Below are 22,619 nucleotides of genomic sequence, written 5' to 3'. Positions count from 1 at the left end.
TCACCTACATACATGCAGAGTGAGAGACGCCCAGCATCAGAACGGCCCACCCACGGCTGTGTGCCAGGAGTGGGCTCCGGGACCAAGGCAGAGGGGTCAGCAGGAAGCAGAACTCTCCGAACTGGCCAAAGTCCAAGGAGAAGCAACTTGCCCAATATGACCCCAGGGGTGGCAGCTTTAGGGGTTAGGAACTCAGGATCTGTCCCCATGATAGACTCAAATCCCCGCTCTGTCCCTCGCCAATCCTGAACTTTAGAAAGTCGCTGAACCTCTTTGCCAGCGCCTCAGTTTCCTCGGGGCTCAGCGGTAAAGAACCTGCCTGCAGTGCAGGAGGAAACCCCAGCTGGATCCCCCGGTGGGGAAGATCCCTTGGAGAAAGAAATGTCTACTCGCCACAGTATTTCTTGCCTGGGAAATCCCATGGACAGAGAGGAGCCTGGCGGGCCACAGTCCGTGGGGTCACCAAGAGTAGGACACGACTCAGCGACTGAAACGACACATCCGAACCCATGTCCTAGCGAAGTCACCGTCGTACGTGACGTCAGTAGAGTGTAGCAAAGGGGCGGAGGGAGGGGCAGTACCCGGCGCCTCCGGGGGCGTCGGAGGAGCCAGACGGGTACCTGGAGGGCGCGCATTTCTACTTCTTCCTCGCTGCTAGTCCGAGGAGGTCCTCCCGGAGGCTGCGGCGGCTGAGTGACGTCGGGATTCCTGCGCAGAAGGTGCGGAATCAGCACGAGCCGCGCCCAAGCGGCTGGCAGAGCGAGCGGACGCCCGGCTCAAGTGAAGAAGGCCGGGCGCGCTCTGCCCAGGGGCGCCGGGAGGAAGCCGGCATGGCCCCTGCTTTTGTCTTCACTCGGCGGCTGCTGCTGCAGTTCCTGCTGTTTTTGTTCTGGACGAACCTGGGAGCCGGTGAGTGACCCCGCGCGATCGGGCGGCCCCCGTTCCCCCTCTCCCTCCCCACCGGCCAGGGCGCTCGCCCCACCCTGAGTTGCTCGCCGCCCTTCGCCGCGCGCCAGCGCGCCCGCTCCCCTCCGCCCCAGTGGTGCGGCCACGCCGGGCCTGGGCCAGACTCTCCTGATAGCTTCCCCGAAAACCGCCGGACTTCGGGAGATTTCTGAAGGGCAGGGCGGGCAGGCCTCCGGGGAAAAATAAAGCGGAAGGTGAACTTTCTCCGTGCCACACCTGCCCAGGCAACACACCCGCGCACCTGCTCGCTATACCAGCGCACCCTTCTCCCCAGCCCACCGAGGATGCTTGATGAGGGGGAGGAGGGCAGCGGCAGACAACCCTGTTCTCTAGTTCCCCTTCGACCGCGTCTGGCTCTAGTCCGCGGCCGGCTCTAGGCCTCGGCCATTCATTCATTCACGCATTCACCCCACGCACGTGTGTTGAGTGCCTAGTATGGGCCGCGTTCCGCCTGCTGGCAGTATAGCTCTGATGTCAGACAGCGGTGAGTTGAAAATAGCTTTTGGCATTTAATGCCTCCCTGTTTCCCTGAAATGTCTGTTGGGGGCTGGGAGGAGGAAGTAGGGGAGAATGGAATGCCACCTACCTTGTAAAATGGTGTCTTGGAAACACCCTGAGCTAGATGCACTGAAGAAAAACAATAATGACTGTGATGATTCACATGAACAGTAATAATACTGAACACAGACTTGAGGAAACCAGAGTCTCCTCATTTCTCAAAAGGTCTCAACCCAGGCTCTGCCCCCTAGCTTTCTGGTTTACCCAGGCAGATAGCTTGACCATGCAAGGCTCACTTGACCCCTCTGTCTAATGAGGGTGAAAATCCTAGTGCTAGAAGTGTGAATCTCATGGACCTTGGAGGGGGTTGGAGGAGGATTGGCCCAGGGGAGCAGCTCAGGGGCCTGGCATGCAGTGGAACTTGGCCCTGGCTATGGCACAGGGTGTAAGCCTAGAGAAAGGCCACTTCACCCAATGTCATCCTCACAGAGGTCTTACCATCAGAGAAGGAGACACACTTGCCCAGAGCTGCACAGCACATCCATGGTAGAGCTGGCATTCGATCCGAGACTAGTGTGCTCAGCTCACCACTCAATCCCCTCGTGTCCAGACCGTGTCCTCCCTCCACACACCTTGCTCCAAGCCCCCCAGTCCACTATGTCCTGACCTCCTCTTCCTCATAGCAATAATTATAATGTTCACCGGTATAGAGTGCTTGGCATATATCTTTACATAAATTTCATCATTTAGTCCTTCCAACTCCCTCTTAAGTTACAAACACCCCCATTTTACGGATGAGGAGACAGAGGCTCAGGGGAGTGAAACCACAGGCACAAAGGCCACAGTTAGTGAGTGGAAGGACTGAGATTCAAAGCACTTAACTCCTCGCCTTCTTCTTTATCCCTATTATTATTAATAAGGATGCATAGCATTGTGTTTATCAATGTGGATAGGTCAACACATGTTGAGGATCTAGTGTGTGCAGGGACTCTAGGGAGAATGATTTTCATATGCAGTCTGTGGATTAGAGATCAGGAGTCTTGACTGAAGATGGCCCAGGTTCAAATCCCACCTCTGCCACTTGCCCTCGGTGTGACCTGGAGCAGAAGACTGTGCTTTGGATTTCCCCTCTGCAAAGTGGGGCCGACAGTGGTGCTTTTGCCTCAAGGTGCTGCTTAAGGACTAAATGCTGGGAGACGTGTGAAGCACTCAGAACAGCTCCTAATCTGTGTAAGCAACCCCAGAATGTTAACTGTAATTACTCCTATTTTACAAACTAGCAGAAAAGAATCCGAGATGTTAAGGAACCTGCCTGAAGCCCTCACAGCAGAGAGCTGAGGGGATCCAAAACCTGGGGGCTATAATCACCTCCCTTCTTTTAAAAAAAAAACAACTTTTTTTTTTTTTGGATGTGGATGCTTTTTAATGGTCTTTATTGAATTTGTTGCAATCCTGCCTTACTTTTATGTTTTGGCTTTTTGGCTGCAAGGTATATGGGATCTTAGCTTCCTGACCAGGGATCAAACCTGTGCCTCCTTCATTGGAAGTCTTAACTACTGGGCCACTAGGGAAGTCCCATCAATTCCTTTCTTATGCTTGGACCCCCCACAAACATTTTCCCAACCTAAGACCACAAAGAGTAATAATACTACTTTTTTTTTTCTTTGAGGATTTTTTTTTAACTTTACAATATTGTATTGGTTTTGCCATATATCAACATGAATCCGCCACAGGTATACACGTGTTCCCCATCCTGAACCCTCCTCCCTCCTCCCTCCCCGTACCATCCCTCTGGGTCAAAAGAGACACTGATGTGTAGAACAGTCTTTTGGACTCTGTGGGAGAGGGAGAGGGTGGGGATGATTTGGGAGAATGGCATTGAAACATGTATAATATCATATATGAAACGAGTCGCCAGTCCAGGTTCGATGCACGATACTGGATGCTTGGGGCTGGAGCACTGGGATAATACTACTTTATTTCATGGATCCTAAGATGTTGAGTTTCTTCCCCCTTGTGTGTATGTGTGTGTGTGTGTGTGTGTGCGCACATGTGCGTGCGTGCGCGTGTATGCTCAGTCACTCAGTCGTGTCCAACTCTTTGTGACCTCATGAACTGTAGCCTACTAGGCTCCTCTGTCCATGGAATTTTCCAGGCAAGAATACTGGAGCAGGTTGCCTTTTCCTCCTCCAGGGGATCTTCCCCACCCAGGGATTGAACCAGCATCTCCTACATTGGCAGGTGGATTCTTTACCACTGAGCCACCTGAGAACCCCTTCTTCCCCTTCCCATACCTCTAAATCGGAAATGCTCTAACAGCATCCCAGTGCATTTTAAAATTGATGACTGGAGGTAACAAAAAAGTTTTGGAACTATATAGTGATGCTGTCTGCACAACATCGTGAATGTACTTAATTGCCACTGGAGTATATGTTTTAAAGTGGTTTAAGAGACAAATTTAATTTTTAACCACAACACAGACCGCAATTTTTAAAATTGATGATGCTGAGATAGAGGATATATGGTAATAACAACCCAATTGGGGGGGGGGGGCGGTGCGGGACCCAGTGGCAGACCCAGTTCAGCCCCCATCTCATCCTCACCCCTGGACCAGGATTGGTGCTCTGCATCCCCATTCCCCTCAACACACACACACCCAAGGGGTTCCAAGCTCCAGGAGCCTCCTACCCATCCAGATCAGGGACACTCAGATGTGACCCACCCTGTGTTCCCCCGCAGGGACCAAGATAATCACAGTGCTGGCCCCAGTCCAGGTGTCCGGTTTCCTGGGAGAAAATGTGACACTGCCATGCAAACTGCACCCCCTGGAACACAACGTGACGGTGACGCAAGTGACCTGGACAAAGCAGAGACAGGCAGAGCCCGCCCGCAGCGTGGCGGTCTTCCACCCCACCCAGGGCCCCAGCTTCCACGAGTCCAGCCGGTTGGAATTTATGGCCGCCAAGCCCGGCGAGAAGCTGCAGGACGCCTCACTGGCTGTGCGGGAGTTGCGCGTGGAAGATGAGGCTAATTACACCTGCCAGTTCGCCACCTTCCCTAATGGTGACAAGAGCGCTCGAACCCAGCTCCGTGTGCTCGGTAAGCCGGGAGGAGGGGGGAGCCGAAAGGGAGGGATGTGGAGTCGGATAGGGAGGTGAGCAAAGAGAGGGAAGGGGCCAGGAGGGAGGGAGAAATTCCGAGGGAACAAAAGGAGGTCGAGCAATGACCCTGCGGGATGCAGGGGAGATGAGAAGGGGGAGGGGGTGAAGGACCGGACGAGAGTCCAAGGTCCTGGGATGTAAGAGCTTGGAGACTGTGGGCAAGGGGATTGGAGGATCTGGGGATGCTGGTGGTAGAGAGGGGAGTGGCTGATGCAAGAAGTAGGTGGGGACAGAGACTGGCCTGGGAAGCTGGGAAGCCACTGCCAGCTTGGGCAGGTGGATTCATCTTGAAACCTGCTTTCTTCATCTATAAAAGAGGCTTAGCAACAATAGTGCTGCCTTCAGAAAGCTATCCTGAAGGTCCAAGGAGTTCATCCAGGTGAAACGCTTAGAGCGGAGACCTCTGTGGGCTGGGGATAGTCGGTCAGTTATCGTTACTCCCTTTGGTGAGGAAGTGAGTGAGCGAGCGCTCAGTCATGTCTGACTCTTTGTGACCCCATAAACTGTAGCCCGCCAGGCTCTTCCCTATGGGATTTCCCAGGCAAGGGTACTGGAGTGGTTGGCCATTTCCTGCTCCAGGGCATTTTCCCAGCCCAGGGATCGAACCGTCTCCTGTGTCTCATGCATTCCAGACGGGTTCTTTACCCACTGAGCCAAAGGGAGAGTTGAAATAGACTGGGGGGCGGGTAGATTCTGATATCCAGGAGTGGAGGGCTTTCTCCAACCGAGGTGGGTGGCGGGGAATGCCCTTGGCATTGTCATGGAAACATGCATTCATTTTTATGAGTACCAGAGAAAATATGACAGGCCTTCCTCTTGGCAGCTGAGTATGAAGTCTCTTTGCCTTGGTTTTCTCATCTGTGAAATGGAGATTGCTGTCAGGATGAATAAGAGCTCATGTTTCTTTTTTGCTTCTGTGTCAGGAACTGTTCTGGGCCTTGTATGAATGACTCACCATTCTCCAGGGGGTCTTCCCAATGCAGGGATCAAACCTGGGTTCCCTGCATTGCAGGCAGATTCTTTACCGTCTGAGCCACCAGGGGAGCTCACTATCACTTTCTGTGTCAGGAACTGTCCCGGGCCTTGCATGAATGACTCATGAAAGGTTAATTCCTTGGAACAGTGGCTGACACATGCCACCAACCAAAGGCATCTCTCATCATTTCAGAAAACTTAAGACTTCAGGTCTTATGATTTAGGATGAGAGTAAAACAGAACCGCTGAGTCAAATTAAAGAGAAATCTTGGGTAACAAGAACACAGGTACTGAGGGAAAAGGAACCACATGAAATCCCAGGTCTGGGAATCACCAGAATGATTAAGAAATGGGCAAGGTAGTTTTAGAGTCAGACAGATCTTGTGGGAAGATCCAGTTCTGTCATTTATGACTATGGAACCTTGAGCCAGTCCCTCTTGTCTGAATCTCCAGAGCACAGCTCAGCCCTCCCCTCCTCCGTGAAGCCCTCATTAACCACCATCCCCGAGATTCAGGCACCCCTTCTGGGATCCCCCATCCCAGCCTTGCCCAGTCTGAGTCATCTCTGTCTGGGGAAATCCGTCTTCACTTCCGACAGTCCACCCCAAGAAGGCAAGGGTGGTGCTGTCTCAGTCCTTCCTGAGTTTTCAATACTGCCCATCACAGAGCCAGGCACCGTATTCACTTACCAATCATAATTATATATATTGACGTATTACTTGCCAAGTACCCTTTTAAGAGCTTTACCTATAAATTCTCATGGCTGGTCATCCTCCCCTTATCCCCAGTTGACAGACAAGGAAACTGGGCCAGAGCAGGGATTTGAACATGGCCACATCCGGTACCCTCATCTCGGTACTCCCCTGCTGCTGAGATGTTTGTTGCATAACTGTTGGTGAGGCGTAACCCGTGTCTTTTGCTCCTCTTCTCAGCCCAGCCCCAGAACAAGGTTGAGACCCTGGACATCCCGCTCAGCCCGAACCCTGTGCCGGTGGCTCGCTGTGTCTCCACCGGAGGTCACCCACCTGCCCGCATCTCCTGGTCCTCAGATGAAAAGACCAATACCACCCAGGTGCCAGGGCCTCTGCCTGGCACCGTCACCGTCATCAGCCTCTTAATCTTAACACCGTCCAGCCAGGTGGACGGCAGGAACATCACCTGCAGAGTGGAGCACGAGAGCTTGGAGGAGCCCATGGTGCTCCCCATGACCCTGGCTGTGTCCTGTGAGTGGGTCTAAGTGTGAGCAAGGGCGGGAGGGGCTGCCAGACTGTCTCCACCACCGCCCTGCCAATGGCCACTGTCTCCACCCTCCCCCTGCCATTGGCCAGCTGTCTCCACCCTCCCCCTGCCATTGGCCAGCTGTCTCCACCCTCCCCCTGCCATTGGCCAGCTGTCTCCACCCTCCCCCTGCCATTGGCCAGCTGTCTTCACCTTCCCCCTGCCATTGGCCAGCTGTCTCCACCCTCCCCCTGCCATTGGACAGCTGTCTCCACCCTCCCCCTGCCATTGGACAGCTGTCTCCACCCTCCCCCTGCCATTGGACAGCTGTCTCCACCCGCCCCCTACACTGACTCCGAGGGGCACTTTCAGCATTACATCATTTCATCATCAGAGCTGGCTCTCTGACTATTGCCTTACACCCATCCCCACATCGTCTACACCGACTCCCCTGGGCCATAGATAACCCTGTCCTTTATTGTCTATACCAGCTTCTTTTTTTTTTTTTTCCCCTTTTGGCCATACCACAGGGTATGTGGGATCTTAGTTCCCGGTGCCTACGTGCATGCTGTCACTTCAGTTGTGTCCAACTTTTTGCAACCCCATGGACTGCACCAGGGTCTTCTGTCCATGGGATTCTCCAGGCAAGAATACTGGAGTGGGTTGCCATGCCCTTCTCCAGGGGATCTTCCCCATCCAGGGAGTGAACCCGAGGCTCTTATGTCTCCTGCATTGGCAGACGGATTCTTCACCACTAGCACCACGAGGGAAGCCTCTTAGTTCCCTGACCAGGGATCAAACCCATGCCCTGTGCAATGGAAGCGCTGAGTCTTAAACACTGGACTGCTAGGGAAGGACTCTACCAGCTTTTTATACCACAGTTCACACTGCTCCCTGGGGGCCGCTGTCTACACGGACACCCCACATATGCTCTCTTGAGCCCGCACACAGTGCCTACACCCTCTTCCCTGGGCAACTGTCCACACTGACCTCGTACACACTGCTACACTGCTTCCTCGCCATCGATACCAACTCCCCTGTGTTTCCCACACTGCCATAATACCGTCTGGGCTTCCCAGGTGGCGCTACTGGTAAAGAATCTGCCTGCCAATGCAGGAGATGCAGGTTTGATCCCTGGGTCGGGAAGATCCCCTGGAGGAGGAAATGAAAACCCACTCCAGTATTCTTGGAAAATTCCACAGACAAGAGGAAGCTGGTGGGCTACCGTTCATGGTGTCACAAAGAGTTAGACGCTACTGAGCGTACACACACACTGTTATCTATACTGGCTCCTGTGGGCCCCAGACAGCATTGCCCTCACTGTCTACACCACTCCTTTAGGCCACCAGCTGAGGGCAGTTGGCAATTGACCACTGCTGCCTTGACACCCTGCATTTTCTACTCAGGTTCTCCTAGATACTCTCTCACACCGACCCACAACATTGTCTACACTGGCTATTCTGGAGAACTGCCTACAGTGTCCCCACCCCCACCCCCCGTGTAGTCTACACTCCCCTTTGCCCCACTGTAGTCTACACTGGCTCATCTACGGACTGGGTCCTCCTATCACTGTCTGGACTGACTACTCCCTGCCTGACAGTTGCTGCACTGTCTACACCCGACCCCCTCAACTGGATCTGAGTGAGGAGGGTGTCTAAACTGACTCCTTCCCAACACACATACAAAAACACCCCGTCTCATTGGCCTTCCCCCTGGGGACTTTAAAAATCTTCCCTGTTGGTCATATTTGAGTTGGGTAACACACAGACTGAAATGCAGTCATCCAGGATTCTCTCCTGCAGGACTTGTCAGAGCCTTGAATATGCTCACATGTGTTATGAACACCCAGAAGGAGGCTTTTTCTCACAGGACATCCCAGGCATGCCAGGACCTGGCTTTATAGGGAAAACCAATAGAGAAGCAGATCCTGAGAAGCGCTCTCTGTGACCCCTGTCCTAGCACCCTGCTTAGGACTCCCAGGCTTCTATTCTTGGTGCGGAAGCTGGAACCCATTGCCCAGACCCCTCCCAGGCCTCTCCACCTTGAGCTGTTCCCCAAACCTGCCAAAGCCCTCTTCCTGTTGTGACATGAATCCCAGCTATCTTTAGGCCCTTGAAGGCTCCCTGTCTCTGAGCCTGTGTGTCTGTTTCCCCCAGACCCCCCCGAGGTCTCCATATCCGGCTATGATGACAACTGGTACATCGGCCGTAGAGAGGTTGCCCTGAACTGTGACATCCACAGCAAACCAGAGCCCACGGGCTACAACTGGAGCACGTGAGTTTCTGGGTCAGAGGAAGGAGGGGCTGGGGGCCTGGACTCCAGGGTCAGAGGAAGGAGGGGCTGGGGGCCTGGACTCCTGGGTCTGAGGAAGGAGGGATGTAGGCAGGAAAGTTAAAAACAAAACAAGAAGTCAACTGTGGGCCCCCAGGAAAATATCTTGTATGCACAGAGTTGATGAGGTGATAAAGTCCAGGTTTGTTGACACACCTGCTCTTTATGGGGTGCCTGCTGTGTGCCAGGTACTTACCTGCACCCCACGTGATCCCCACGCTCCGGCCAGAGTCTGCACTATCGCCAGGACTGAGTTAAAGATCTGCCCGGGAGCTGTGGTCATCTGCCCGGGCACATGAGTATAGAGGTGACTCTCCCGTCGGCGTCTGGCTCCAAACCCAATCCTCTTAAGCCCTGGACTGTGCCACCTCCCCAGCCACCTTGTGTAACCTGCTCAGTCACCTCTTACAGAGCAAATTCTGTCCCATCCCCATTCTCATTTTTTAAAATATCTATGTATTTGGCTGCATCGGGTTTAGTTGCGGCACGTGGGGTCTTTGTCGTGGCGCAGACTCTCTAGTTGTGGCGCGCATGCTCAGCAGGTACAGCGCACAGGCTCAGTTGCCCCAAGGGCATGCGGGATCTTAGTTCCCCAAGTGAAAATCGCTCAGTCGTGTCCGACTCTTTGCGACCCTGTGGACTATACAGTCCGTGGTATTCTCCAGGCCAGAATACGAGTGTGTAGCCTTTCCCTTCTCCAGGGGATCTTCTCAACCCAGGGATCGAACCCATGTCTCCCACATTGCGGGCTTATTCTTTACCAAATGAGCCACAAGGGAAGCCCAAGAATGCTGGAGTGGGTAACCTATTCCTTCTCCAGGGCATCTTCCCAACCCAGGAATCGAACCTGGGTCTCCAGCATTGTAGGCAGATTCTTTACCAAATTTTCTTTACCAACTGAGCTACCAAAATTCTTTACCAACTGAACTCCAGGGATCAAACCCTCATTGCAAGGCAGATTCTTAACCACTGGAAGCTACCACCAGATAAGTAGCCCCTTCCTGATTTTCTCGATTGAGGAGCAGAGCAATCAAAAAACTTCCTCAAATTCCTGTTGAGACCAAGGATAAAAGTGGGGAAAGATAAAGGCAAAGGGGTAAATGGTTTAACCTAATTTTTATTGGGCCCAGTTTTTGTTATTACAAAAATAACTTATGAGCACTGTAGAAACTTTAGGCAATATGGTTATGAGTAAAAAGAAGAAAATAGCTCTTATAGTCCTGTACCCAGTCATCTCCAGAAGCATCACTGTTACCCTTTGTTACATATCCTTCCTGTCTTTTTTTCAATATTTCTAAAAAAAAAAGAAAGAAACTGTGCTGTATGTATAATTTTGAAAACTTTCCTCTGTCCATGAATACATTTCTTTCGTTTTTGTTTCGTCTTTGCCACACCTCACAGCATATCTGATCTCAGTTCCCTGACCAGGGATGGAACCCACGCGCCTTTGCTGTGGAAGTGCAGAGTCTTAACTGCTGGGCCACCAGGGAAGTCCCTCTCGTGAACACCTTTCCAAGTCAGGGCACATAGATCTATTTTCCCCCAGCATTTTATCGGGAAATGTTTCAAGCCTACAGAAGTCTTGTAAGCATTTTCCAGTAAACATTCAAAACCCCGCTGTGTGGATTCTCTCACTAACATTTTCCCGGACTTGGTTTATCACATTCCTCCCCTTCAATCCATCCCTCTTGCCATCTATCCAACAGTCCTCAACATTTATGCATTTCAAAACCCCACCACCTGCTTCTTTGAGGGTCTAGGACTCTGTTGCAGATGAGGCTGTCGATGACATAACCAGTCCCACCTGGGGATACAGAGGTGCTTTCCCGTTCTCAACTATGCAAATGTCACGGTGGCGGGCATCCCCAGCAGTCCAGCTCTGTGGACAGCCAATCATGTGTCAATGGTCGGCCAGTGGGGCTGCCAATCGAAGGTTTTTGATTGGTATTGACAGCTGGCCTTTACCTTCCTGTCTCAAAGCAATGCAATTCAGGCTCACAAACCATACGGCCAGCTTTCCATGCCAGCTCTGCAGAATACCCAAACCCATGCCCCGGTCTCCTCTGTCCATTAAACCAGTGTTTCTTTCGTTCTTTTTAAATATTTATCTATTTATTTGGCTGCACCGGGTTTTAGTTGTGCTATGTGGGATCTAGTTCCCTGACCAGGGATCGAACATGGACCCCCTGAATTGGGAAGGCGGAGTCTTAGCCACTGGCCCACCAGAGAAGTCCCTAAACCAGTGTTTCTTGACTACTTACTGTGTGTCGGATGCTATTGACCCACGTGCTGCGTGCTAAGTCACTTCAGTCATGTCCGACTTTTTGTGACTCCATGTACTGTAGCTCGCCAGGCTCCTCTGTCCTTGGGATTCTCCAGGCAAGAATACTGGAGTGGGTTGCCATTCTCTCCTCCAGGGGATCTTCTCCACCAGGGACTGAATTTGTACCTCTTAGGACTCCTAAGAGTGTGCTCTTTACCACTAGCACCACCCACAGGCTTTGGTAAATGAAAAAAGAACCAAATTCCCCCCTCTCAAATCTCCAGATCTGGGGAGAGAGACAAACAAGGTAATGTCAGAATTCCTTGGTGGGTCACAAGTTATGTTTCCACATTTTCCCTGCCAAGGGCCCCTGGAGTTCAATCACAGGTCAGGGAACGAAGATCCCACAAGCTTTAGGGTGTGGCCAAAATTTAAAAAAAAAATTTTTAATTTACAGAAAAATAAACAAGATACCATTTTTAAGGATGGAGTGTGTCAGTTCAGTTCAGTTCAGTTGCTCAGTTGTGTCCAACTCTTTGCGACCCCATGAATCGCAGCACGCCAGGCCTCCCTGTCTATCACCAACTCCTGGAGTTCACTCAGACTCATGTCCATCGAGTCAGTGATGCCATCCAGCCATCTCATCCTCCATCATCCCCTTCTCCTCCTGCCCCCAACCCCTCCCAGCATCAGAGTCTTTTCCAATGAGTCAGCTCTTCGCATGAGGTAGCCAAAGTACTGGAGTTTCAGCTTTAGCATCATTCCTTCCAAAGAAATCCCAGGGCTGATCTCCTTCAGAATGGACTGGTTGGATCTCCTTGCAGTCCAAGGGACTCTCAAGAGTCTTCAGGTGGTGATAAATGCTGTGGGAAAGATCTTGCAGAGGAGGCGGGGGGTTGCTACAGTTGAAAGGGTAACCAAGGAAGGTGTCAGAAAGGTGATGTCTGAGTAGAGGACTGAAGGAAGTGAGGGTGATCTGTGTGGGTACCAATGGGAAGGGCATTCCAGGCATAGGGAACAGCATATGCAAAGACCTGAGGTGGGAACATAACTGAAGCGTTCCAGGGTCAAGAAGTCAGCCACCATGGATATGGAGGCAGGAGCAAATGGATCAGTGCATCAGGGGGCCAGCTTGTGTGGGACCTGTGCCCATGGTCAGGACTTTTCCTTTAAGGAAGGACTCTGGACAGAGGGCTGAAGAACTGATGCTTTCAAATTGCGGTGCTGGTAAAGACTCTTGAGAGTCCCTTGGACTGCAAGGAGATCAAACCAGTCAATCCTATAGGAAATCAACCCTGAATATTCATTGAAAGGACTGATGCTGCAGCTGAAGCTCCAGTACTTTGGCCACCTGATGGGAAGAGCCGACTCATTGGAAAAGACCCTGATGCTGGGAAAGATTGAGGGCAGGAGGAGAAGAGGGCATCAGAGGATGACATGGTTAGATAGCATCATCGACTCAATGGACATGAATTTGAGCAAACTCTGGGAGATAGTGAAGGACAGGGGAGCCTGGAGGGCTGCAATCCATGGGGTCGCAGAGTCGGACACAACTTAGCAACTGAACAGCAACAGTAACTAGACAGAGGAGAGACTTTGGCTACATTCTCTTTGTTTTTAATGTTTGTTTTTGGTTGAGTTGGGTCTTAGTTGCTGCACACGGGATCTTCCTTGCAGCGTGTGGGCTTCTCTCTGGTCATGGTGCACAGGCTCCAGAGTACATGGACTCTGTGGTTTGCAGCAGACAGGCTCTCTAGCTGAGGTGCCTGGGCTCAGTACTTTTGACTTGCAAGCTTAGTTGCCCCTCAGCATGTGAGATCCCAGATCCCCAACCAGGGATCGAGCTCACATCCCTTGGATTGATTAGCAGGCAGATTCTTAACCACTGGACCACCAGGCAAGTCCATCTGTGTGGATTTTGAACGTGGGGCAGACAGGGTTTGCTGATAGGGTGGATGGGAGTGTGAGAGGCAGAGTGGGGGAACTCCCGGCTTGCTCTGAACTTGTATTGTAGACGGCGTGAGAGTTGCTATATTCCTGCTGTACAGTGGGTGCCCCAACACCAGCTACTCTAGGCCTCTGACTGAGACCACTTCCTCACCCATCTGTCTCTCCTAGGCCCAACGGAACCCTGCCAGTCTCTGCTGTGGTCCAGGGCACTCAGCTCCTGATTCATACTGTGGACGAGACCATCAATGTGACTTTCATCTGCCTTGTCACCAACGCCCTAGGGACCAACCAGGCAAACGTGACCATCCTGGTCAGAGGTGAGGAGCCCCCTGGGTGGGGAGGACAGAGGAACTCAGGATAGATATCAAAGAGGATATCGAAGTAGGATTCCCTCTGAGGGAGGGGTTTATAGGTGGTCCCTGGTTAAAGGAGTCCCTCAACCACAAGAATGCTCCCAAGCTCCCATTCTTTCTCTAAGCCCCTGCATGGAAGGTTCAACGGGCTCAGCTTTACTGTCTGTTAACTCACCATCTGAACCGTTGGAACCACTGTACAGCCACCTGGACACAGCCCCTCTGCAAACCCAGGCTGGGGAGGTTGCATAATGCCTCTTCCCAATGGACTCAGGAAGGCTTTTCCAAGTATATTAGACAGAACTCTGTCATTTGCAATTGATAGAAGCTCAACTCAAAATAGTCCAGGCAAAAATGGTACTTTATTAGAACTTCACCTTCAGGTATGGTTAGATCCAAGTGCTCCAGCTGTGTAACCCAGGAACTTTTCTTGACCTCTGTTGTCTCTGCTTCTCTTTTGCTGGCTTTATTCCCTGGCAGGCTTTCCCCTCAGGAAGGTAAGATGATCCCCAGCAGTTTATAGGCTCACAGCCCACCAGTTTAGTAATCCCAAGGGAAAGAATACCCCACTTTCAATAGCTCTAGCCAGAGTCTGAAGGCTGGCTCTCATTGGCTCAACTTAGATCCCACCTCATGAACCAATTGCAGCAGCCAGAGAGAATGGAATGCTCTGATTGGCCAGGCCCAGGTCAAAGTCCCATCCTCCGGCTTGTACATGCTGCTATATTTAAAATGGATAACCAACAAGGACCTACTATACAGCAGGTGGAACTCTGTTCAATGTTATGTGACAACCTGGGCAGGAGAGGGGTTTGGGGGAGAATGGATACATATATATGTATAGCTGAGTCCCTTCGCTGTTCACCCGAAATTAACACAACGTCATTTGTTAATCGGCTCTGCCCCAACACATAATAAAAAATTTTAAAAAAAGAAAGCTCAAGTCCCATCCTAGGAACCAGAGGATGGGGTGAAGCTCAGCTAAATCATATAGACTGAGGGAGGTAGAATGGTAGCCTCCTTCAAAAGCGAAGTCTAATATTTTGGGGGGCAAGTGAAACCCCCCCAAAAGTCTCTCAGCTTAAATCTCTGCTTCCTTCTCTTCTGGCAGAACGTCCTAGGGAAAAGTCACAAGAGGGCTCTACGATCTATATCATCCTGGCCTTGGTAATCCTAATCCTGTTTGTTGTCTTCCTGGTGTTCCTCCTGATTTATCTCTGCCGGCGCAAAAACTCCCGTGAGTCCCCTCTTTTTCACAATATCCCCTGCCTGCCTGCTGTAAATGAACATCACCACAGCCGCCATAATTAAGCACCTACTATGAACCTACAGGCTATGTACTAAACCTTCCATGTGGCAACCTCTCCGTGAACCCTCATGCCAACACCATGAGGTTCCCCCGTTTGACAGACAGGGACGCTGAGACCAGGGAGTTTTATTCATTGGATCATTGACTTGTTTTTACAAAGTGGGAGCAGCTCCTGTAAGTCCTAAAAGGCCACAGTAAGGACTTTGGCTTTCAATCCAGGTGACAGAGAAGCTCCTGCCAAAGGGATGCAGTGCAGAATAACACTTAACCCTTTCACCGTCACTTCCTTCATCTGCCTTGCTCAGGACTGGCTCCCTGAAAGGAGGGGTTGCCCCAATCCCTAGCTCTAAAAGGTGCCCAGATCCCTGGCTCAAGGGCTTTGCAAGGCTGTTCCCCTACCTGGAGCCCCCTTCCCCATGGCTCCCTCTGGCAAAGTCCTGTAGTTAATTCTGTAATCAAAAGAGCTACATTTTGCTGAGCACTTTCTCTGCTCCAGGCATTTCCTGTGCACAGCCCCCTTCAATGCTCACAACCACCCTGTAAAGAGAGTCCCCCTGTGAGCCCATTTTACAGATGAGGAAACATTTGCTCAGAGAGGTGACATTACCTGCCAGCTGGCACACAGCTGGAAAGTCAAGAGTTGAAGGCAGATCTGTTGGTTACAAAGTTTTATTCATTCAACCACTAAACAAAAAGGCCTCCTCACATCCCAATGGGAAGCCCTCTCCTCCAGGGAGCCCTCCCTGATCTTTCCCTGAAATGAACCAAACACCTGCTCTGGGCGTCCCCACCTGCACCCCTTGCCCACTCAGGGGCATCATGGTATGGGGACTTGTCTGTCTCTCCAGTGGACTGGGAAACCCAGGAGCACAGAGCTAGACTGTCGATCATGGCTGTGTCCCCAGCACCACCCACCACTGGGTCGGCACGAAAGAGGTGTTTGAGGAAATGTTTGCTGAATGCATCATGTCCAGAGCCAGACTGCCTGTGTCTGAGCCCACAGGCAGTCACCATGGGCAAAAGCCTTACTATGACTCAGTTTCCTCATCTGTGAAATGGGCATGTCCATACCTGTTAGTGTAGACCCTGTACTTACCATAGCATTTGGCACATTGTAAGCCACACGCTGGATATTTTTGTCTGTTTTGTTTACATCTATATCTCCAGCACCCAGAGTGCATCTGGCACAAAGTAAACACTTGCTGTTTGCTGAATAAATCCCTGTTTGATGGTTGAGGAAACTGAGGCACAGAGAGGTTAAGTCAATTGCCCATGGTCACACGGCTCCTAAAGGACTGGGATTTGAACTCTTCCGTCTGGTTCCAGAGCCCATGCTCAATAAATATTTATGTATAGTTAATAACTGAAGGCATAACTAGATGAAGCCTATACCCCCGCTGTGGTTTTAAATGTAGGAACCATTTCGGGACGTGACTCCCCCTTGTCAATAGCAGAGCCAGGACTGGTCTGTCAGTAGCAGAATTCGAGGGGCCTGGTCACGCACGTGTGTCTTCCCGTGCTTTTCAGCGTTGTCATTCACTTCTGATTACTTTTCCTCCTGTCTCCTCAGGTCGGAACCAGTACAGTCCCACTGCTAATGGGGTAAGTGTCATGGTGGAGTTGAGGAGGGGGTGGGGGTCTGCATGAACCCCAGATTAATCTCCGGGGATGTTTCCAAGAAAGGGCCAGGCACCTCTGTGCACCTGCAGCACTTAACCTGGGAATCTGCATTTTCAGATCTCCCCTTTCCTCCCCATTCATGGAGAAGTGCTGCCCTGGCTTCCAGGGTTGGGAAAGGAGCAGGCCTGCAGCTCTCTGCATGCTGGGCTTCGGCAGGAAGAATTTTTTTTTATAAGGGCTTGAGGCTAAAGTTAGGACAGAGGATGAGATGGTTGGCATCATGGACATAAGTCTGAGCAGACTCCAGGAGATAGTGAAGGACAGGGAAGCCTGGTGTGCTGCAGTCCATGGGGTTGCAAAGAGTTAGACACAACTGAGCAACTGAACTAGAGGCTAAAGTTTGCGTATTTCCCTAGACGGTCATCTATTCAGCTGTTGCGAGCAATTCCCAGGATCCATCAACAGAGGGCACCAGGTGACAGCGTGGAGCTGGATGGTGAGAAGAGCTGTTGACGTGGATCTTCCAGCGGACTCCCTCCCTGCCTCAATGGAGGGAGTCTCCCTCCAAAGACACTGGCCACCCTTCCCCTGCCAGACCTCAAGGATGCTCCCTCTGCCTCACAACACAGGCAGAGGGCAAGTTCAGGGGTCTCCAAGACCAGCCTCAGGTTGAGTCACTCGCTACAAGGACTATGGAACTCAGCAAAGCTGTTTACTCACGGATATAATTTACTACACTGCAAGGATGAGGTCAAGAGCAGCAATGTGAAAAGGCACGCAGGGCAGGGTCCCGGCAAAAGCTTCTGGTTGTTCAGTCCCAGTGGACTCACGTGGACAGCACTTACTTCTCCCCCCGATGACATGTGACCGCACACACAGAGTGTGGCCAAGCAGGAAAGCACGCCTGAGCCTTGGTTTCCAGAGGTGTCAATCGTGTAGACATGGCTGACCACCCATGCAGCTGACCTTGGCACCAACATAGAAAGAGTTGAAGAAAGACTGCGTGCATGATCAATCATGTCTGATTCTTTGCGACCCCATCAGTGTCCATGGGATTCTCCAAGAAAGAATGCTGGAGTGGGTTGCCATTTTCTCTTCCAGGGGATCTTCTCGGCTCAGGGATTGAACCTGTGTCTCTTGCATCTCCTGCATTAGCAGGTGAATTGTTTACCGCTGCGCCCCCTGGGAAGCCTGGCACCAACATAGGTCAAGCCATTATTGTGTGGCCTAATGCCCCCACCATGAATCACACTATCGGCACAGATTATCCTATATAGCCCACAGCCCCAGGTAAACAAAGCCTTCTATCAGCCAGGACATTCCAAAGAAGGGCCAAGAGGTTACTTCACAGGAACCAGGGGCAAAGGGCCACATCTTTTTTTGAACAAGGTTAATCCTTTCCTGCAAAGTAGGGCCACACAGAATGTTGCAACTACCGGAGGTTTTTTTGATAAGAATTTGACTTCCAGCCTTAAGCTTCTAAATTTCTGATTTAGTTGAATCTTGGTGAGAACCAGAGGCCGGAACTCAGCTGCCCCAGGACTGTCCAAGGAGCAGGAGCAAGTGGTGGCCCTGAACTGATGCGGTGCCCGGAAAGCATCTGTGGCCAGCGTGCTGGGGTTAACAAGACCTTGGTCATCCACCGAGGAAAGCAGGAAGTTGTTTCCAAAACAAGGAGGAAAAAATAGATGCTGAAGAATCAGAAGCTACAGCTGTGCAGCACAGGCTGCCCTCAGACCTGGATGGACATAGCCCAAGCCCCAAGACGAAAAGCTTCTGTGATACACTGACATGTTTATAACTGTCCGTGATCTTGGGGGCAGGCACCAGAATTCCTCTGTCTGTTGGAGAAAATAGGCATAGAGACCTTGGGCCAGAATGCTAAACCGGAGAGCAGGGCGTGAGCCACTCTGCAAGAGAAAGTGAGAAGGACGTGTGGGCTTCCATCTGGGCAGATGGGAGAATGCAAAACAGAGAAGCGTGGGGAAGAGATGGGACCCAGGCAAACGGGAGGGCTGAGGGCATGACAAGGCCAGTGGGGCTCCACAGTGCAGGGCCATAAAGGGAGTCTGATTACCTAGCTGCCACATAAACCCCTTGTCCGTTCCCAGCCCCAAACACCTTATTAAAGTTAATTTATTACACCTCGAGTGGCTGTGTGCAAGGGGGTCTTTTGTGGAAACTGGGGAGGAACGGAGTTTTGCCCAAACCGTCACTATGAGAGACAGAAACAAAGGCGTGGAGGCAAGACCTTGAATCAAGAGGGCCACAAAGAGGGACTGCCCTGGTGGTCCAGTGGTTAAAGCTCCCAGTGCAGGGGCCCCGGGTTGGATCCCTGGTCAGGGAACTAGATCCCACACGCCGCAACTAAAGCCCCTGAATGCCTCAACTAGAACCGAGCACAGCCAAGCAGATAAATGGGGGTGGTGGTTTAGCTGCCATGTCGTGTGCAGCTCTTGCAACCCCATGGACTGTAGCCCGCCAGGCTCCTCTGTCCATGGAATTTGTCAGGTAAGAATACTGGAGTGGGTTGCCATAACCTCCTCCAGGGGATCTTCCTGACACAGGGATCAAACCTGCAGCTCTGGTGTCTGCTGCCTTTGCAGGCAGAGTCTTTACTGCCGCACCACCACCTGGACTTCAATGTGCACACCCTAATTTTAAAATGCTGTATTGCTAAAAAAAAAAAAAATCCTAACCATCATCTGAGCCTTCAGTAAGTCATCATCTTTTTACGACAGTAACACCAAAGATCACAGATCACAGACCATGATAAAAGATAATCATGAAAAAAGCTTAAAATATTGTAAGAATTACCAAAATATGATACAGAGACACCGAGTCAGCAGATACTTTTGGACAAATGACACAGACCGACTTGCTCAATGTGGAGCTGCTCAATTTATTAAAAATAACACAAACACACACGATATCTGCCAAGGGTAATAAGGCAAAGAGCCATCTAATGAGGTGGGCCTGGACATAAAACCCTCAAACCAAAAGTTATAAAAAGATATCAGGGGTCCGTTTTGAGTTTATTTGTACAGAAGTAATAAAGTGAGGGTTTAGCTCAGTCCCTCAGTAGATGACTGGATAAACAAAATCTGGTCTATTCATGCAACAGAATATTATCCAGCCACGAAAAGGGATGGGGTACTAATGCATGCGACAGTCTTGGAAACATGATGCTAAATGAAAGAAGCCAGACACAAAAGATCATTTCTTGCATGATTCCATGTAAATGAAATATCCAGTATAGGCAAATCCATAGAGACAGAAAAGAGATCAGTGTTTATTGGGGCCTTGGGGGAGGGGGAATGGGGAGTGACTGCTTAGTGGGTTCAAGGTTTACCTTTGGCATGATAAAAAATGTTCTAGCGATAGAGAACAGTGACGGTTGCACAAGATCGTGGACCTACAAATGCCACTCAATTGTACACATTAAAACGGTACATTGTATGTGGGTTTTGTCACAATATAAAAAATAATTTAAAATTTTTATTTAAAGAATTTTTTCATTCCCCAGAGATTACTGGAAGAATTTTCAGGAACCAATTAAACTCATGAAGGGTAGGTGAATTCTTGGAGAAAAAATAATATTCTAACTGTTAAAGAAAAAATTACTTAATGACACCAGTTAAAACATGGTGTTCTCAGACACTCAGTCATGTCTGACTCTTTGTGACCCCCTGGACTGTAGCCCGCAAGGCTCCTCTGTCCACGGGATTTCCCAGACAAGAATACTGGAGTAGGGTGCCATTTTCTCCTCCAGGGGATCTTCCCCACCCAGGGATCAAACACACATCTCTTCCATCTCCTGCACTGGCAGGTGGATTCTTTGCTGATAGCGCCACCTGGGGAGCCCAGTTAAAGCATGAAGTGAAAGTGTTAGTGGCTCAGTCATGCTTGACTCTTTCCAATCCCATGGACTGTAGCCTGCCAGGCTCCTCTGTCCATGGGATTTCCCAGACAGGAATACTGGAGTGGATCACCATTCCCTTCTATAGGGGATCTTCCTGACTCAGGGCTCCAGCCCAGGTCTCCCACATTGCAGGCAGATTCTTTACCATCTGAGCCACCAGGGAAGCCCAAGGCAGACTTTATTTAGGGAGATGGGGTCATCACCTTAGGTATAGGGAGCATCTGCCAAGGGGAGAGGGACTGGACCCAATTCCAAATCCAGTGTGGGCACGTGGGGATTCATAGCCAAGGAGTAGGCTGGGAGTCAGTGGATGGGAACCAACTAAGAGGTGGGCATAGGGAGCGAGACCCCCGTGGGGCTCCTGGGTGCAAAAGCCTTTCTGTGTCCCCCATTTCTTGATTACAGGAAAGATGCTTCATTCAGCCTCCCTGACCTTCCCAGAGTTCCAAGAGCAGGTTCAAACAGTTGCTATCAATATCAGGGAGAAGAGAGGGTGTGGAGACAAGGGAAGAACAGTCAAGGAAAAGAACAGAACACACCTGGGGCAGGGTCCTAGTTCAGCCTCAAGGGATACACATAAACAATATCTTTGAGTTGTTTTGCACACGCTGGAACCCCCACTAGATGAGAGAGGTTAAGGGGTGTGCTGCCCACAAGGACATAGACCCCAGACCGGTTGGCACCGGAAGGTTGGTGATGCTGACTCCTACTTACCTCACCACCAACCAATCAGAAGAATGTCCGTGAACTAATCTCACCCTCTATGAACCATTATTATAAAACTCCTCACTGGAGTTCCCTGGTGGTTCAGTGGTTAGGACTTCATAGATCAACTGTGGGGGACACGGGTTCTATCCCTAGTGGGGGAACTAAGATCCCATGTGCCACCTGGCATGGCTAAAAGTAATAATGACAATAAACTAGGGGCTTCCCTGGTGGCTCAGTGATCAAGAATCCTCCTGCCAATGCAGGAGACGTGGGTTCGATCCCTAATCCAGGAAGATCCCACTTGCCGAGGAACAACTCAGCCCGGGCACCACAACTATTGAGCCTGTGCTCTAGAGCCTGGGAGCCACGACTAGTGAGCCCCCCGTGCCGAAAGTCCTGAAGCCTGAGCGCCCTAGAGCCTGTGCTCTGCAACAAGAGAAGCCTACTGCAGTGAGAAACCCATGCACCGCAACTGGAGAGCAGCCCCCAATTGCCACAACTGGAGAAAAGCCCATGCAGCACTCAAGACCAAGCACAGCCCCAAATAAATAATAATAACTTATGTTAATAATCATAATCAATAAATTTTCAACATATGTTAAAATAAAACTCTTCACAACCCCCTGCAGGTCAGGACACAGTTTCAAGGTCATTAGTCCCCTGTCATCCCCTTACATGGCAAAACAAGGAAACTGTTCTTTTCTACTTCTCCCAAAACTGTGTCTCGGAGATTTAGTTCAGCAGAGGGGTACAGAGGCTGGATTCAGCTTCAGTAGCTTCAAGGGTAAGAAAGAGTTTAGCTATGCCGACCTAACAGGATTCTTACTGGATCAGATATCACTTGGGGGGTGGGGGTGGGGGGTGGAGGAAGACGAACGCGATCAGATATCAAAGGAAGGCAGTTCTAGCTGAACTGAGTTAGAAGCATTCTTGCTCAAAATGGACAAGGCCAAGATGAACAACAGAAGTCAAACATCAATCCTAGCTGGGAAAAGAGTTCAAGAAAGCTTAAGCAGAGTTCAGTCAATGAGAGAATCTTTGTCAGTGTTTGAAAATGTCACACTCCAACAGCAGAAAACCCCTCTCGCCCCTCCCACCCCCACCCCCCAGGCTGAGGTTAAAAACAAAGAACTGGATTGTCTAGTTCAACTCCAGGTACTACGTGTGGTGTTCAGCTCTGCTTCTCTGCTATTTACTCTGTTTTCTTCCACATACTGGCTTGCATCCTCAAGCTGGTGCCAAGGTGGCTGCTGCATTCTGGCCATCACAGCCAAACAACTGTGGGGAGAAGCAGCGCACTCCATTCAGGGAGAGCTTCCCCAGGAGCCTCCCCTCAGCTCTGATT

General features: G+C 50.8%; 1 protein-coding gene across 2 annotated transcripts; it reads left to right on the top strand.

Moving 5' to 3' along the window:
* Positions 1–556: 556 nt before the first annotated feature.
* Positions 557–18,794, top strand: PVR (poliovirus receptor). Of its 2 annotated transcripts, XR_003506474.1 has the most exons (9): positions 557–909; positions 4,204–4,563; positions 6,533–6,823; positions 8,975–9,092; positions 13,531–13,679; positions 14,196–14,212; positions 14,827–14,952; positions 16,595–16,626; positions 17,061–18,794. XR_003506474.1 is itself a non-coding variant. In XM_027515526.1 (8 exons), the coding sequence occupies exons 1-8, from the start codon at positions 831–833 to the stop codon at positions 17,121–17,123; spliced, it is 1,218 nt and encodes a 405-aa protein (XP_027371327.1). In that variant the 5' UTR covers positions 557–830; the 3' UTR covers positions 17,124–18,794. The 2 variants fall into 2 exon arrangements, 1 of the variants encoding a protein (XP_027371327.1); XM_027515526.1 differs by lacking the exon at positions 14,196–14,212.
* The last annotated feature ends 3,825 nt before the right edge of the window (positions 18,795–22,619 follow it).

The sequence above is a fragment of the Bos indicus x Bos taurus genome, chromosome 18 (genome assembly GCF_003369695.1).
Source record: "Bos indicus x Bos taurus breed Angus x Brahman F1 hybrid chromosome 18, Bos_hybrid_MaternalHap_v2.0, whole genome shotgun sequence".
Taxonomy (NCBI): domain Eukaryota; kingdom Metazoa; phylum Chordata; class Mammalia; order Artiodactyla; family Bovidae; genus Bos; species Bos indicus x Bos taurus.
The sequence above is the reverse complement of the archived record's forward strand: the minus strand, read 5'-3'. Positions and strand labels throughout refer to the sequence as shown.